The sequence below is a fragment of the Topomyia yanbarensis genome, chromosome 2 (assembly GCF_030247195.1).
Source record: "Topomyia yanbarensis strain Yona2022 chromosome 2, ASM3024719v1, whole genome shotgun sequence".
Lineage (NCBI taxonomy): Eukaryota > Metazoa > Arthropoda > Insecta > Diptera > Culicidae > Topomyia > Topomyia yanbarensis.
The window spans coordinates 388,085,481-388,101,693 of NC_080671.1; the positions used below are offsets into that span (position 1 = coordinate 388,085,481).

The 16,213-nt window shown below is 38.6% G+C and overlaps 1 protein-coding gene across 1 annotated transcript; it reads right to left on the minus strand.

The window, feature by feature from the left end:
• Window positions 1–3,364: 3,364 nt before the first annotated feature.
• Window positions 3,365–15,647, minus strand: LOC131684748 (homeobox protein goosecoid-like). The gene is made up of 3 exons (XM_058967877.1): window positions 14,400–15,647; window positions 3,912–4,087; window positions 3,365–3,844 (listed from the first exon to the last, which is right to left on the minus strand). Exons 1-3 carry the CDS (start codon window positions 15,406–15,408, stop codon window positions 3,554–3,556), a joined length of 1,476 nt encoding a protein of 491 aa, XP_058823860.1. The 5' UTR covers window positions 15,409–15,647; the 3' UTR covers window positions 3,365–3,553.
• Between the last annotated feature and the right edge of the window lie 566 nt (window positions 15,648–16,213).

Sequence of the window (16,213 nt, forward strand, 5' to 3'; positions counted from 1 at the left end):
CACCCCTAAAGATCCCTATTTCAAAATTTAAAAACCCGAACCCGACCCGAAACAGAAAATTTATAATTTGAGATGATTAATGATGACAATTTCAAACAACCTTGCCCATCGTACTTAACCAGAATTTCTAATTTTTTAACGAAAACCATTCCAGAATACCCACTGAGACGTCCAAAAAATTGTTTCAAAATCGTTCAACACGGGTCCAACGATGGACGTTTGTTGAACGGTTATTTGGACGTCGTCCAAATTGGTCCAACGAACGTCCTTCATTGGGCGATTTTGAAACCAACCGTTCTTAGAGGGTAGTTTGGTATAATTTATTACACATTAAATTAAGCTATGGCAATTCGTATTCGACAGTTTACACGACGTCCCCCGCGTTTCTGGTTGGTACGATCAAACTTGTGTCGAAGAGTGTCAATAAAAATTCTCTGACGTTTTCTTAATGTCACATCATTAGCGTTAGGATGATCATCCTTGGTGGGGTATATAATTTCTTTTATGCTTCTGATAGTACGGTATGTACGCCAGTAGACATCTCCAATGGAGTTCTCCGAACGACTCCAAACTTATACAAATCCGCCAATGGCTTGAACATAACATACAATAATTTTACGATCAATTTCTTAAGATCGTGGAAATGTGTTTCATGAAGGAATACGGATCATGCAACGGCCCAGCCCTGGAACAATCTGACAGTAAGTATCTGTTTCATATATGTACCACTTATTTCATTGTGGCACTGGTATACCATTACCATATGAGTGCCATCGTTGTTCATGATACTGTCTTATCTAGAAAATAAATTTTGGGATAAAACTACTTGAGTTATCTGTTTAAAAAAAATAAGACGATGTACCTATTTCAAATGTTGCTCAATTTGAGAAAGTTTAAAATTTCAAAAACCTGGATCCGACCCAAACCCCAGAATTTCAAATTCGAAAACTCGGAACCCAGCCCGAACCCGAGAAGTTTAAATTTATAGAACCAGAACTCGACCCGAAACCCGTCGGGATCAGGTCGAGTCCGGGTTTCAGGTCCAAAAACTCGAACCCGACCATCTCTACAGTGAGCGGATGCGGACATACAGGACATCGTCGCTGTTGTGCTATCGTATGAGAAGCGCCATTTCGCACATTTCGAGAAAAAACGATTTTGAGCAAAACTGTACTCTATCCGCACTGAGCACTTACTATTATTCTATTAAATTCTTCTCATAGACTGGTTAGTTTGACTGGTGGTCAAGTGGGAAGTGCGCAATAGAGATGTCAGACACTTAGACCCGATATACTGGGGAAAAAGATTTAAATTTGCAAATTCGTAACAAACCGAAACCGATGCTGACGTTTTCACTACACTGACAATATTATTTTGCACACTCGAACAAGAATACTTTACATGTTTCGAACGGTTCATTTCTTCAATATACAAATGTCAAAACTTGCAGTATCAAGAACTGTTTCAATCGATGAAAAAGCGTGACACATTAGGAAATCGTGTCCAACTTTGCTGAAACCATACTCCGATCGCATTCAAAGTATATGGGGGAAAGACCACTAGTGAAAAAGTGTTCCCGAGTCTGAGGGATAACCATCCTGTCAATGAGTTTTTCGGATCGTGTATATAGGTGAAGCTACTGTTGTGGTAAAATTAGCGATGTATTGTGAACACTTCCGGTGCGATTTTCAACGCGCAAAATTCTCCTGGTACCGAAGGAATTGTTTTTTTTTGTGGAAGGACCAATTGTTTTGTGTGCTAGATTGGGCCGGTGTGGCGGCGTTGCGGACTTCTCGCCGATACCCGGATAGAATTTTACAATAGCATTTACTCTACAAACAATCATAAAACAATAAATATTATAGGTATTACTGTTTCAACATTGTTCGATGCCAAGTTCTCACAGTAGATCTACAATAAAATTTCATGTAACAATAAATTTCACTGTTCAGCAAAAATCTGATACAGTGCATTTACATTAAATTTTACTGTTTTCGAGAAAAAAATGCATGGAGAAAAATTAATTTTTTTAATGTTAAGATACATAACCACCCCCCTTTTTCACTGTAAAAGTCTATTTTACATTGAAATTTACTGTAAAAACGTTAAAGTTTATTGTTTTTGTATTGTAGCATAACACTAAAACTTACTGTAAATTATTGTAAAATTACTGTACTGTCACAGTGAAAATCGTGGTTTTGTTACTGTACATTTCTATTCGGGTACCCAGTCCACAGAAAGTAAAGTCGACAAGACTATAAAAGAATAAGTATTGTGCCTTGCAGGATAATCGCTCGATATGCGATTATATGAAAGCTCAATTGAGATAGGCGCGTGACAGCCGCCTATATAAATGTATAGGCAGCTTTTTCCTTGAAGCTTTCGAAAAGCACACAGCTGGCACAAAAATAAAGCTCCACTGAAATCTGCTTGCGGAGCAACTGCGGCTATATTTGATGCGCCTTTCAGACGCCCGCAATGTGAGATTTTATTATAAGCGCGACAATAATTGGCAATATAGCTAATACCACGGTTACACTACGTGTTAAAACGTGTTTCAACTCTAGTGTGAACATGGTATAATATGCTGCGCCATCTTTTCGACTCTTTTCAAAAAGAGTGAACCAGAAGAAGAAGAAGATATCGTGAAGGAATTTCCTCATAGTGTTATCACAGACTAACAGACATAACACTATGAGGGAATTCCCTCAAAAAACATCGATCCGACAACTTCCCCAGAACACTAGCTCCGCCTTTTATTCATGGTCCCAAACACTCATTTACTGGTGGGTTACCCCTCAGGTTTGGGAACATCTTTTCACTAGTTGTCTACCCCCCATATGCTTGTTCATATGTCAGTGGCGCCATAATTTCAAATGTGGCCACAGTCCCAACTACAAATATATTTAAAATGACCGTTAAAGCGGGCGAAGCTTTGTTTTTGAGTGTTATATCTGTTAGTCTATGGTGTTATGTCTGTTAGCCTGGGGCCCTGTTCTCACAGTCACGTCACTTAGTGACTCGAAGAAAAAATCCTAGTCACTAGGTGACGTGACTGTGGGAATAGGGCCCCTGTACTAGAGATGAGATCATCCTCGTCGCCAAATTTATTCCCGGTATCGGATGATTCGGATCTCCAATCAACTCATAAGAGCACTTTATTTGTCATGTAATTACCGTTATTTATTTTTCGCGTATTTAAACCCCACTGACAGTTCATCCCACCAGGTCCGTACTCCGCATACTCTCTACAATGTATCTTCCCAGTGCTGAAGTTGGGTTCCGCAGTCTCAGTTAAGGTATTTTAAGTTTCTTTCGGAAAAAAACTAGTTTTAATGAATGTTTTCAACATTTTATACACATATTTTCTACTGTTTACATAAAATTGATTATCGTGTTCGATCGTAAGTATTCAACTCATAAGCAAATCTACGTCGGTGACTACTTTCACGTCTACAAATCAAAATATTTAACATAAATCTATATTCCCTGTATTTAATTACAATTTTTAGGTTCCTTGCACAGCACTGAGGCGCGTGCCGCTACTTTTTGTTTATTCATCGCTTTCACTAATACTTCGGGCCTCCAACGAATCTGTACAGATAGTCAGCTCTGGTGATTCAGGTTCTCCGCCTACGTGGTCTAGTATCATACGTCCACCACTGATGATCTGCTGTGCACCCTCGGATAATGGAGACGCACGGTCAGCGGGTACGGGTCCCACTTGAGGTGGAACAACACCGCTTGCTATCTGTCGCTGCCGAATCAGGGCCAAACGTTGCTGGGTAATTTCCAGATGATGTTTGCGCCATTTTATCCGACGATTTTGGAACCATACCTTAACCTAGAATGTAAAGCCTGCTGTTTACGATCGGCAGTTCCATGGAGTCAAAAGTGAAAAAGTAATTTACCTGTGCCTCAGTTAGTTGAAGAGTGTGTGCCAAGTATAACCGTTCGGGACCAACCATGTACTGTTGACGCTCGAACTCGGCCTCGAGTCGTTCTAGCTGTTCCGGTGTGAAGATCGTTCGGACGCGTTTGCTTTTGAGCGCTGACGATGCTGAAATGGAGGATTTCTTTGCAAGATCTGTGGAAAAAGACCAATCGTTAGTTAATTCTTGTTTGATTGAAAAATATGTATTAGAGTAAATGAAGTGATTAGATATTATCCAGGTATCAGATGGCTATCGATAAACAAATTTTGTATTTGCTAAGCAAATTTCTGCAAGATTTTGATTGTTTAATGTTTCAAGTGATTTTTTTAAGTCCAACGCAAAAATATTCACTCGATTTACTTTCCATATATCAGAATCAGGAATCAGTATTTATTGGCTCAAGTAACATATTCCCCGTATGTATTCAGGGATTTGTGTCTTGGCGTGTCTTCTAATCATTTCCCTGAAAGGAATGATAGGAGGAGGAAGTACAATTTGAAGGGTGGCAAAAATGTTTACTGTCAAGAAACAGCTGGTAAGTTGAACTCATAAGCAGTTTAAATCGCATGCGAGAAAGCCGAAAGCTCTTTACCGCATTGGAAAATGAGCTTTAGTATGTCTCTGATTTGGGTGATACACTCAAGTCGGCTTGGTAACAACAGCCTTGCAGTTAGCAGATTTAGAAACTGATATCTCAGTGAATTGAAATTTGTTTGCTGATTTTCGGTGAAATATTTTCCGAGTCGCAGCTATCAAACGTCACTTTTATTGAGATCTTAGTAAAACTAGCTAAGATCTCAGCTGTTGAGATTTCGGCAAAAGTTGCGTATTAACTGAGATTCGGCAGAAAAAACTAAGTGTGTGTGAGTTTCCGTAGTCAGATTCACAAAGATCATATGAAAATGACTCAGCGCTCGGAATAGTTGCCGTGTGATAATTGCGTTAAAGATCTATTCAGCATGACGCAGTGGAGTTTCGTAAAATGTAGGAGATTTTTCGAAATCCCACGGCACGGTTGTTCTGGAAACGCTTGTCTGGTTACAGGTTTGTGAATTTCTCTAATAAATGCGGTGTTCGGACGAAACTCAGTACTGATTTTTTCCTATTATCCAAATTGGTAGGGCGGGCTCAGGATCAACAAAGTCAATCGCTCTACCTGCGCTGGCTAATCCGCCAACCCATTCATTTCCAGTAATATCAGAATTACCGGGCACCCGTACAAAATAGATAGTGTTGACAATGTTGTAAGTTCATCGATTTGGGTTCGTACCGCGATCACTAGGATGGACCGTGATTTGTCCGAGCTAAGGGCCTTGATAGCAGCCTGACTATCGGAGCGGAAGTTTATAACTTTGCCGTTGTTGTTGTTGAAGGGTCGATTGTATCCTGTACATAATCACGAAGATTTCCGCTTGGAATACAGCGCAGATTTGTTAGTTGGGTCTCGACTTCGTCCCAGTTAGCGAGCTCACATTTCTAACTATTGTCTGCTTAATTGGCAAAGAAAATTTGACATAAGCTTTTGACATCCAGTTGCCTTTTAGTTGGTGTACGACCCAATTAGCGAACACCCAGCTAACGAACACCCCATCTAAAGAGCCCCCAACTAACGAATTTACGCTGTATAGTACAGTATACCCAGCTAGTGAGACTGTTTCAATCTCATTTCACGACGGTAGACACCAGCACCAGAACGTCCCTCTATCAGAGAGCCGTCAGTGTAACAGGCCACTTGTGTTTGTTGTTTTCTCTTCATGTAGCCAGACAACCACTCCTCTCGAGAGAGAATCTTCACATGGAATGTCCTGTAAGGAAAACTACATGTGAGTGTAATATCGCTGGGAGCAAGAATTTATTCACCCATGTAACCATTTGTCCATTTCTCACACTACAGTCGCGTGTGATTGGTAGCAAGATCAACATGGTTACTGTTCCAAAGCTGGATCTCCCGGTCCAGTTATTGGCGTTTTTGGAGTGTGAACAGCGTTGTTGAATGAAGTGGTGAATAATGCTTAAAACTGAATCAGTATGGGTGGCATGCCGAATCGCTCTGAAACTAAGACGAAGTGCGTCAACTGCATTCAATGTGATTGATCTTACATCATTCTACAAAATAATGCTGGAAATAACAGTCTTCTTCGGGTTTGACATGTTGTTCAATCAGCCGAGACAGGATATCTGTGTTTCCGAACTTATCCGTGCCCAAGTAGACGATATTGAAATCGCAAAGGAATAATTTGAAAAGCCGGCGCTTTCGGAGTCGATTCGCTGTATCTAGCGGACTGTACCCAACAAACACCGATAGCTGAACAAGCTTTTATCGAGAGGGAATAAGCTGAACAATGACAGTTCAAGCTATTATCCAACTAAATTGTTTATTGGATAGGCTTGCTCGGCGGACTAACTACCATGATAGATCCATCTGAAAACGATTATATCAAGCTGTGGATTATAGTGCGTTAGAATCAGCTACGATTTAGGAATTTTCGTGAAGGCGGAGAAGGCTTTCTTGCACCCTTCTGAACAAACGAACTTCCTGTCGTATTTCAAAAGCTCATCTAGTGAATACCGTTCTGTGCTCATATTCGGGACAAACTTCCTATTATAATGGAACTCCAGATACGTCGATTGGTGCTTCGATTTTTGCTGTATCAGGATGCTGACCTTGCTCGTCAATTCGATGCCCTATGTACTTGATCTGGTGTTGGCCGAACGCGCATTTTTCGAATTCCTTTCATCCGACAAAGGCCAACTTCAAGATTTCGTGAATAATCAGCTTCGTCAACTCCGGAGGCTGCTTTAACTCCTGGTGGAAGCCGATCGTACCGATAAAGTCCCCGGTGTATGTTAATCGTAAGTAGGTCCCGACAGTCGTCTACATCCATTTGCAAAAATGCATCTGATAGGTCGATTTGAATGAAGACCTTGCAGTTTGCTGGTTCAGCGAAGCTATCTTGCGGCAATGGATGTGGATACTGATGTGGTTGCAAAGCATCAGCAACTTTAATTTCGCTTTGGAACATAGCCCTGGTTCGTCGCTGAAAACTTCCGGAAATGCTGCTTTGAGAGAGCTGATTTCTGTCGGATAGCTGCTGACTTTATTGGAAAGCTGATCCACCGGTACCGACAAGAGATTGAACTAATCGATGAGGTCTAATCCAAGCAACCTGGTTCCATAGCAAACGTGACAGAACGCCAACCTGAGGACAACGGCAAATACTTAATTTTGTCTTCTCTGTTTATCTCAGTGACGAGCAAAGAATGCGATTACTAAGCATTGCGTTTATCCAACCAAGATACATGTAGATACTCTATGACCACGCATCGCTTCCAGAATAGACTATAACTAAGACAAGACATGACGATCGGCTTCTTATTTTTCCTTCTGGATTCTTCCTTTCGCCTATTTTCACCCTGCCGAAATCTTCCGAACAGTGCTGCTATTTTTATTAATGAAAATGGAATTTTGTCAATTTATTTTATTCCGTTCATGTTTTGTATCTTGAATCCGTTTTTCCATGTCATGAGTGTTAGTAAGGTTTAATGAAGCCATTTTCTGAATAATTTTAGAATATAGTGTGGTTTCTATCTTATTTTTGTTACAGTGATTAACTGTATTAGTATTAACAGTGTTAACTACGTATACGGTAAATGATAAATGATAAATACTTGTTTCACTTTGCCGCACAATTTCAGTTCAATTTAGATATGTCAAAAATAATGACAATCTTTTCCTATAAATATAGCAACACTGCCAAACATCATTTCGATATCCCTGCAGTAACATTGCGTACGGCGCAAAAAGTCAGAATCATTCTGACGTAAAATTGGAACAAAAACGCCCCCCCCCCTATTGTCACGTATTGTCTTAGGACTATAAGAGCACATTGTTAAAAGTGCCGTAAACCGGGGTAACTTTGATCATCGGGGTGACTTTGATCACTCGAAACTTTTTTCGTAGATTGCTTATTTGGCCAGAATAGTGTACCGAATCCTTAAAATTTGAAATGAAATAAGTTTTGCTCTAAACTTATAAAATACTGATTTGTTATTTTTTGAGCATATTGTTCGGTTTTTTGGTTTCTCTTGTTATAAGATTAATTTCTTAGATATTAGCGAGAGTAATAAATTCTAAGTGAGTTTTAATTTTTCCTTATAGTGGGGTGCGCCAAATTTATTTTTAATAGTTCGCTTATTTCAAAAACATTTTTTTGTAAAACTAGTTGCCAATAATTTCAGATTATTTCCAGCTAAAATTCGCAATATTTTTATATTCAACACTCCAAAGCGTTAAAATGGATGAAACTCTTTGTACATTGATAAACTACTGAAATAAAACAAGTGTAGCAGTTAAAAATGTTTTCAGATTCTTTTATTCTAGTTGGCCCGAATTATACGAATTTTGATCACTCGAATTTTACAGTAGATTGAGATACTTCGTACAATACCAATTAACATCTATTTTTAATATTTGATAATTGAATATCTTTTCAGAATTAGTCTAAACAAACATTTGAATGTAAAAAATTGACATCAAGAATTTAATATGGGTGAACATGCAGGTTATCAAAGTCACTCCTGAATACGAAAGCGGTCTTGAAATTGAAATCAATTTTGGACAAATGGTTATAAGCGAACAATTTCAGGTAAAACCCCAATCTTCTTCACCATACATCAGTACCTGGTATAAAAATGTTAAACTTGAAAAAAATGTGTTGTGTTGAAAAAGATGTAATGATTTCTTCGAAAAGTGATCAATGTCACCCCGGTTTACGGTACCCTCGATATCTAGGAATACGTCCAAGCGAGATTGCTTGAACAAGAAGACCTTTTCAATGTTGTAAACATCGTAGAGTGATGGTGGATTTCCCACACTGATAAGCATGTTGCACTTCGTGCAGTGGACACTCAACTAAGCTAAAATTCCTGATTACTGATAAGCATAATCTTTCTCGAGACCTGTTTGAGAATGTCAGATTCATTTTGTAACAGCGCGGGAAAGATTCCACGTCCACGAGTCCGAATCCCCAGAATTAACATTGAAGCATTGAACATTGTCCAGCTCCTGATCGATACAATCGGGGAAGTGTGTGTGTGTGAAAAAACAATTGAGAACATTTTTTCCGCGAGTCATATAAACACCATATCTTGTTTTAAAAAAGTTAATTTGTTAGTATGTTTTAATTGCCGCAAGGTTCTACTGTATCGATTTTGTTGGCTATTTTCGGCAAATTTAAGACTAAGAGAAACGAAAGCAATGAAATTGAAAGACGGATAGGTATTCTAGAGCGAATCAGTTATAAACTTAGAACGGAAAACTAGAACTAGGCAGGCTCATATGGGCATGATCGAAAGGAAATGTTAAGAATTCTTTGCCTTCTGCAAAGTAGGAGTTGGGCGTTTCGCCCAAGTCTACTGCATGGTCTATGGTAGAACATAACTCATCATCATGTTTTACCGCCGGCGTAAATTTGATAAACTATTGAAAGTTCAAAATCAAAAACAGTTCAGCAGTGTTACCATTCCATTCTACAAATGAGAAAATAATGTAGAATTACTTTCATATCTTCATAGATAAATTTTTAAAAAATCAAAGAATATACACTTTCAAAGTGGAATATATGTTCGATAACTTTTTTACGGTCACATAATTTCGAAACCATCAACTTAGAAGGTTGGTCGTCAAATGGTAAATACTTCTCAAGGTTTACAAGTTCCTATCTCATGCTTCCCTGTGCTTCTATTGATGACATTTAATCTGTAGGTCGACAAGGTCGACATCGATTGGGTACTACCGCCTTCTACAGTAGAAGCGAAATGAGAAAGTGCGAATGGGCATGGGCGCTATAACCCTACCGTAAACAGAACTGATTACGACCCCCGCACGGTTGTTCTTAGACGAGACAGGAGGTTGCGTCAAAACCAACAAGCTGGCCAGAAAAAATCCACGTTACGAAGAAATCGGAAGAAATATGTGGAAAAGCGGGCATCGAGTGGTTACATTCTACTAGAGCGACGGCACAACAAACGAGTTCGGAATCAGCTTTGTAGTGCTGGGCAAGATGCGCCAATCCGTAATAAGGTAACAGATGATCAGCGAATGGATGTGTGTGGATCAAAGGCAGTTTCTGCAACTACAGCATCCTCAACATACACAGCCCTCACGCAGCGAGATCCAAGAACGAAAAAGATGCATTTTACGTGCATTTGGAGTCCGCAGCAGAATGTGAAGCACCTCATCAGCGACACCCTTGATATCACTTGATTAACAAACTGAGAACCAAATCGATGTTCTAATGAACATAAAAAACATCTGACATAATAATTGTAGTGATAAATCCTTCTAGAAATTATAATGGAAAATCAACTCTTCAAAAAAGTAGTAAGAGACTTGATGTCATCAGCAAAGTTGTATAGAACTTCATTTAAAACGTCTTTATTGAAGATATGAAAACTCTATGCATGTAGAATATCGAGATATAAAACAATATTTACCGAATTATTCTTAAATCCAGCTTTCTTCAATATTACTGTAAGCTTCAAAGACACATGGCTTGGATAAAATGTTTATTTTATTGTTTATTAACAGCAGAAGAGATTGATCATATACAGTAATATCAGAATAACTTGTGTTGAAGGTTCACTTTCGTAATTAGACTAATATATCTCAATACACTAAATATATGGAGCATTCGTGTCTTTAGACACGTTATTTGCAATAAAATTCTTGAAAACTTTACTGAAGACATCAAGTTTTTCGAGACTATTTTATTTGATATTGACATGATTTGTCAACTATAATATCCTCACTAAGAGATCAGTTATAAGACCCCATTCCCACAATTTACCAAAAGTCCCCATGGTGTTTAAAAAATTATATTCTCAACATAACGATGAGATAATGAGCTTTGAAAATAATTATTCAAATATTAAACATAATTTTTTATTGTTAAATTAAACTGGTACATCTATTAGATAGTGTAGACACCATTCTGCAAGTGTTTAAAACAAAAATCAACGCAAATTTTTTGATAACCTTAATGTTACACTCATCGAAGTGCGTTGACGATTAACGATGAAATTAACTCCAAAATCAACGCCGTTGAATTAACCCATTTATGCCCATGTTGTTTGTGGACAACAACGTTTTTAACCCTCTAGTTCCCAACACCGCCTCTAGGCGGTCTCTATAAAAATCTAAATAAAACTACTAAACATGAAACAAAGCGTTGAACAAAGATGGCTAACGCCGATCTAACCACCGGCTTCTTACGGTTAAGACGAAAATAGGCTCATTACGCTATGTGAAGTTTTTAAATGTCGGCATTTTTGTTATTTAGAGCGAGTTCAAAGCTATTCCACGAATGACTAGATTTTTCGATAGCGTGCGAAAAGAACTTTCCATGGCCGTATATGATTGCATACGTAATAACAATTTTTTTTTTTTAGTTTGTTTACGTCGAAATTTCACCTGAAGGATTTCGAAAATTCGCTTTTGAATACGAAGTGTGCGCCTAATTTAAAATGCCGGAACAATGAGGCTGAAAAATAATAACAAGTATCGATTGATTTGCAGTTTTATTGAAAAGACATCTCACGCGATCCATACTTTATCATCAAAAGTGGCCAGGTAGCATCATTGCGCGTATAGTCGTAAGTTGGCGAGATTTTCGCGTCACATATTTAAAATTCAGTAATGCAGCCAACAGTCTGCTCTTTTATGCAACGCATTCTCTTTTACACGATCTTCTTTAATTAAAATGATAAAATATGATAAGTGAAACCATCGCCAGCAGACCCTGTAGTCCCCTACTATAAATAAGAAGTCAATATTTAAACAACCGAAGCACTAGAGAAATACTCCTTACAGTTAGGTTATTTGCGTTCTGATGGAGTCCAAAATATAAGCAACCATCTGTATTCGCTTAAGTTAAAGTAACTAGAAGAAAAAATCTTTTGCTTTTTATTCGCCCAGGTGCCCAACGCCACCTCTAGGCGGCCTACTTATTTAAAGGCTTTAATGAAAAATCCATTACTTACAAGAATAATCAATATTATTTTCGTTTTCTCATCACGAATCCGACCTACAAAATTTTTTTCAATCCAAAAAAAATTTGGGTACTAGAGGGTTAAACATCTTTTGATTACGGCAAAATTTGCTCACAAAAACAAGTAAGGCTAATAAATGTGACTATTGCCTTTCATTTGAGTATTAATAGTTTCAAGGACCAGCTCTAGAACTGAAGTTATTGCAATTAGTCTGATTGGATTCCTATGGAGCAGTGCTGCTAGTAACAATTGACGTTGACGACGGAAAATGATTTTTTCGTATATCTTCGTTATGTTGCAATATTATTGAAAATTGATAAAACTCATCAATTTTGCCTGTCTTTGGCTACATTTTCCACGCAATTGGACTATTGTAAATATTCTAGGAGAATTGTATTGAGCATTGGAAGATAAAAATGGAGCAGCTTCTAGCACTGCGAGGGAAGCACCTACCTTTATGCAAAGGCTTTTCGTGTTTCTTGACCCCACCATTTTCAAGGAAAAATAGTTTTGAAACCCTGCATGCACTAGAAAAAAAATTGGGCATGAAAGGGTTAAACAAAAAAATATCCATTCCACGATATTACGTTGAATCGATATCGTTGAATTCATCGCATTAACAACCCTGGTTAGGAATACTTTTTCAGCTGTCTTCTTTTGATGTATATTGAATTGTGATGTATCCACCTTAAAGTGAGATAGAAAATTTATTTCTACTAACTTTCGAGACATGACTGATGACTAAATTATAGAAAATCCTACTACGAGAAAACTCTCCGAAATGTGACGGTATAGAAATAAAGCGCGTTGTTTGCGGGAGGCACCCAAAAAATCAATTTTCCATTATAACTTTTTTCCGAGGTTTTTCTAATTCTTTTAATTGTTCTATGAAGTTGTTGGAATTAAGAAAGTACAGATATTTGTCGAAGACGTTGGAAATCCGTGTTTCACTATTGCCATCTGTGCAACTGTTTGCTACACGTGTTTGACAGCTGAGTGCAGCTGCATTGTATCGATTACTGCGCCATATGCAAACGTTTGCCAAACGTTTCAGACGTCTAATTTATTCGGAATTTCGGTAGCGGGTATTTACACACGATTCAAATCGAGCTTAAACGTCTGTTATCTGTGCTTGAGTTTTTAAATAAAATGGATTAAAAATATTGCTATTTTCAACATCAAATACTAAAAGATGTGAAACTTGATTGAATCGTAGTTATGCTGCCTAAGCTCGACCCCCACCAACAGAAGACAAAAGTCAAGCCTGTAGGATATTAAGCCTGTTTCTAATGACCGTGCTACTTCTAGTTCTCCGATCTGTATACTTCACATGCTTGCGCTCACTTGAGTACTATGGCTCTAAATTTTCATAACTTTCCCCACCCAGTAATCTTTAGCGAATTAAATGTCGTTAAAATGTAAAAAAAGATGTGAAAACATGTGGAAGATATTTCGATTCTATGAGATAGGCAGTGAAAAGTACTACAAAAAAAGTAAGTCAAAACGAGCATCTTCGGGCCTGTACATAAAAAAATACTTTACGGTAATATATATTTGGTATGGTGTAACAAAATAAGTACAATTTTTTCAACATAACTTTTTTCTATAAATAGCTCCGGATTGACATTAGCTCCAAAAACTGAGACACTAAAGAAAAGAAAAGGAGTTCATACTTGCGGGACATTACACTTGATTAGGACTAGTTTGCTCAAGAACACAATTAGCTTATTCCTTGTCACTAATTTAGTGCCGGATTCTGACGAGACGAAGTCGAAACGCACGTTATGTATTGCGAATCTTTTCTAAAATCCACATCGAGACATTTCAGCCATGCGCCACCAAGCCGTGCGCCGAATTACGCGCATGTTCACTTTGCATTAGTGCGAGCGAAAAAACGCGGTTTGACGTTTATTTTTGTTTCGTTCGCACTTATTTGTGTCACATATAGCAACAAATCGACGAAACGATAGTTTATCTCGGGATAGGCAATAAAATTATCAAAAATATTCAATTACTTATTAAATGCGAGTCTGGCATACTAGCAGTAAACGGAATTGAATTGAGCTATTTCATTCCGGATGTCGAAATAAGAGATAGAAACGGTAACATGCCAGTGTCATACATACTCAAAAAATCACAAATATTTTATCTTGAATTTTCATAAAAAGATGTTAAATTTTGGAACACTACAATAAATATAATTAAATTTTAAAATCGATTTAAAAAAACACTATTCGGCAAAGACGACGTGCCAACAAAGTACTGTATTAATGTTAATATCAGACATAAATTCGGCTAAACACTGCTATAAAATTGAAATATTTACAACGGTGATAGCAATTTGTACGATTATAACCTTGCATTTTCCCATTCTCGAGGCAATTCCTGTAACTTTTTAGCTAGTATCATCCTTACCCTTAAACTTATCCCGATTATGATTCTGCGCATGGTGATGTGCCGCCATCGCCAAATGGTGATGATGATGATGGTGGTGGTGCGGGTGGTGATGGTTGTTGGGCAGATGCGGCTGCTGTGGTGTCTGCTGATGGCCTCCAAGATGTGCCCCAGGATGTCCCGGTAGTGCCTGGTGCGCATGAAGATGGTGCGGATGATGGGGCGTGTGGTGCTGAAGGGCATGCTGCAATGATCCACCATTGTTGGCACCGCTGTTACCGCCACCGTTACCACCGGGTGGAAGATGCTGATGGAATTGATGTGGTGTAAAGCCGCTGGCAGTACCGTGGATATGGTGCAGTGTTTGTAGTGCTGCTAAGCTGCTATTAACATTGCTTTGCGGTGATTGTGATATGTGATGATTGACTTGATTTTGGTTGTTCTCTAATGTTGAGGTCAAGTCTGATTCTCGGTTTACTCGCTGCTGAAAGGCAGACCCACTGTCAGCGTGATTGTTCAGCGAAAGATTCATAGCATCACTGAAGTTATGACATTCGGCGTCGTGTTTCTTTTTCAGGCCTAAAATGGCTGCTATAGTGAAAGATTTCCCAATGCCGTCGGCATCCAGTGGGGTCGTTCCGGGGGTTTGATTGTCATTTCGCACCATCTCCAGCACATCTTCCTCGCACACATCGTCTTCGTCATCGATTACATCTATGTTGTTATTCTCTGCATCGCTCGTCTGGTTCGTATCGTTGTTCTCGATATCCAAACTATTCCCACCCACCAGATCCGGGTGTTTATCACAATCGTCGTCCCCACCTACCGCGTTATTGTTGTTGAGCAGATTTAAATCCTCGCCAAGCTTTTGATGCGCGTGGTGGTGGTGGTGGTGGAACTGTTGCTGGTGCTGATCCAGAGCAGCAGCTGCAGCTGCGGCTGCTGCTGCCGCTGTGGCATGCGAGTTGTGTAAGTTGAGAAAATGTGTCAAAGGATTCGTATGGTATTTCGTTGGCTGGTGGTGAATCATTGCTAATTTACTGCTTGAAACGCAACTTTCCGATAATGAAGACTACTCATTGAGCCGGACAGACTTAATTATGGAAAACTATTCCTCGCTTCCTCGCCAGTCTCACCCGGTGGCACTCTTTCGCACTGCCAACGCAGTGAACTAGCCGATCGTCGCCTTGACAAGGGCTTCATTCGAGAATGTACTCTAATGGGATGGAAAAGTTTTTTTTTCCATTTTCCTCACTTTGTCTCGATGAAGCGAAGAAATTTTGCACTGAAACAAGAGATGAGAAGGGAATGTATTAAATTAGCTAAGCGAATTGTCACACGAAAAGTTCTTTCATCTCCCCCGAGCGAAGCAAATTAAGCTGATGCTAAATTGAGACGCGTAGCTTTAATTGAATTGTGCAAAGTAAAATAAGAAGCTTGGCTGCCGTCAGCGAAACAATAGTGAAGAACTTTGAAAAGACTCTATTATATACTGTGAGTAAAGGTGGACATTTTGTGCTAGTTTTTTTTTGCATAACTTTCAACCAGTCTCCATTAGCACTGTTGTTACTTGTGACTTGTGAGTGAATCTGGGTGGGTGAGACAGATATCAAATTTCTTCAAATACTACCAGACCGTAACTATATAACTATATAATTGAAACCAGTATTGTTATGTTATTCACCTACGAAAACTACTTTAAATAAGACTTTTATACATAAAATGGGGTTCGAAATAACAGCGGGACTATTATGAATTGATCCAGGCTAGATCAAGCTTTAAGATCATAATATTATTATATCACCCAATCAATTATTTTAATTTGAAACGATACT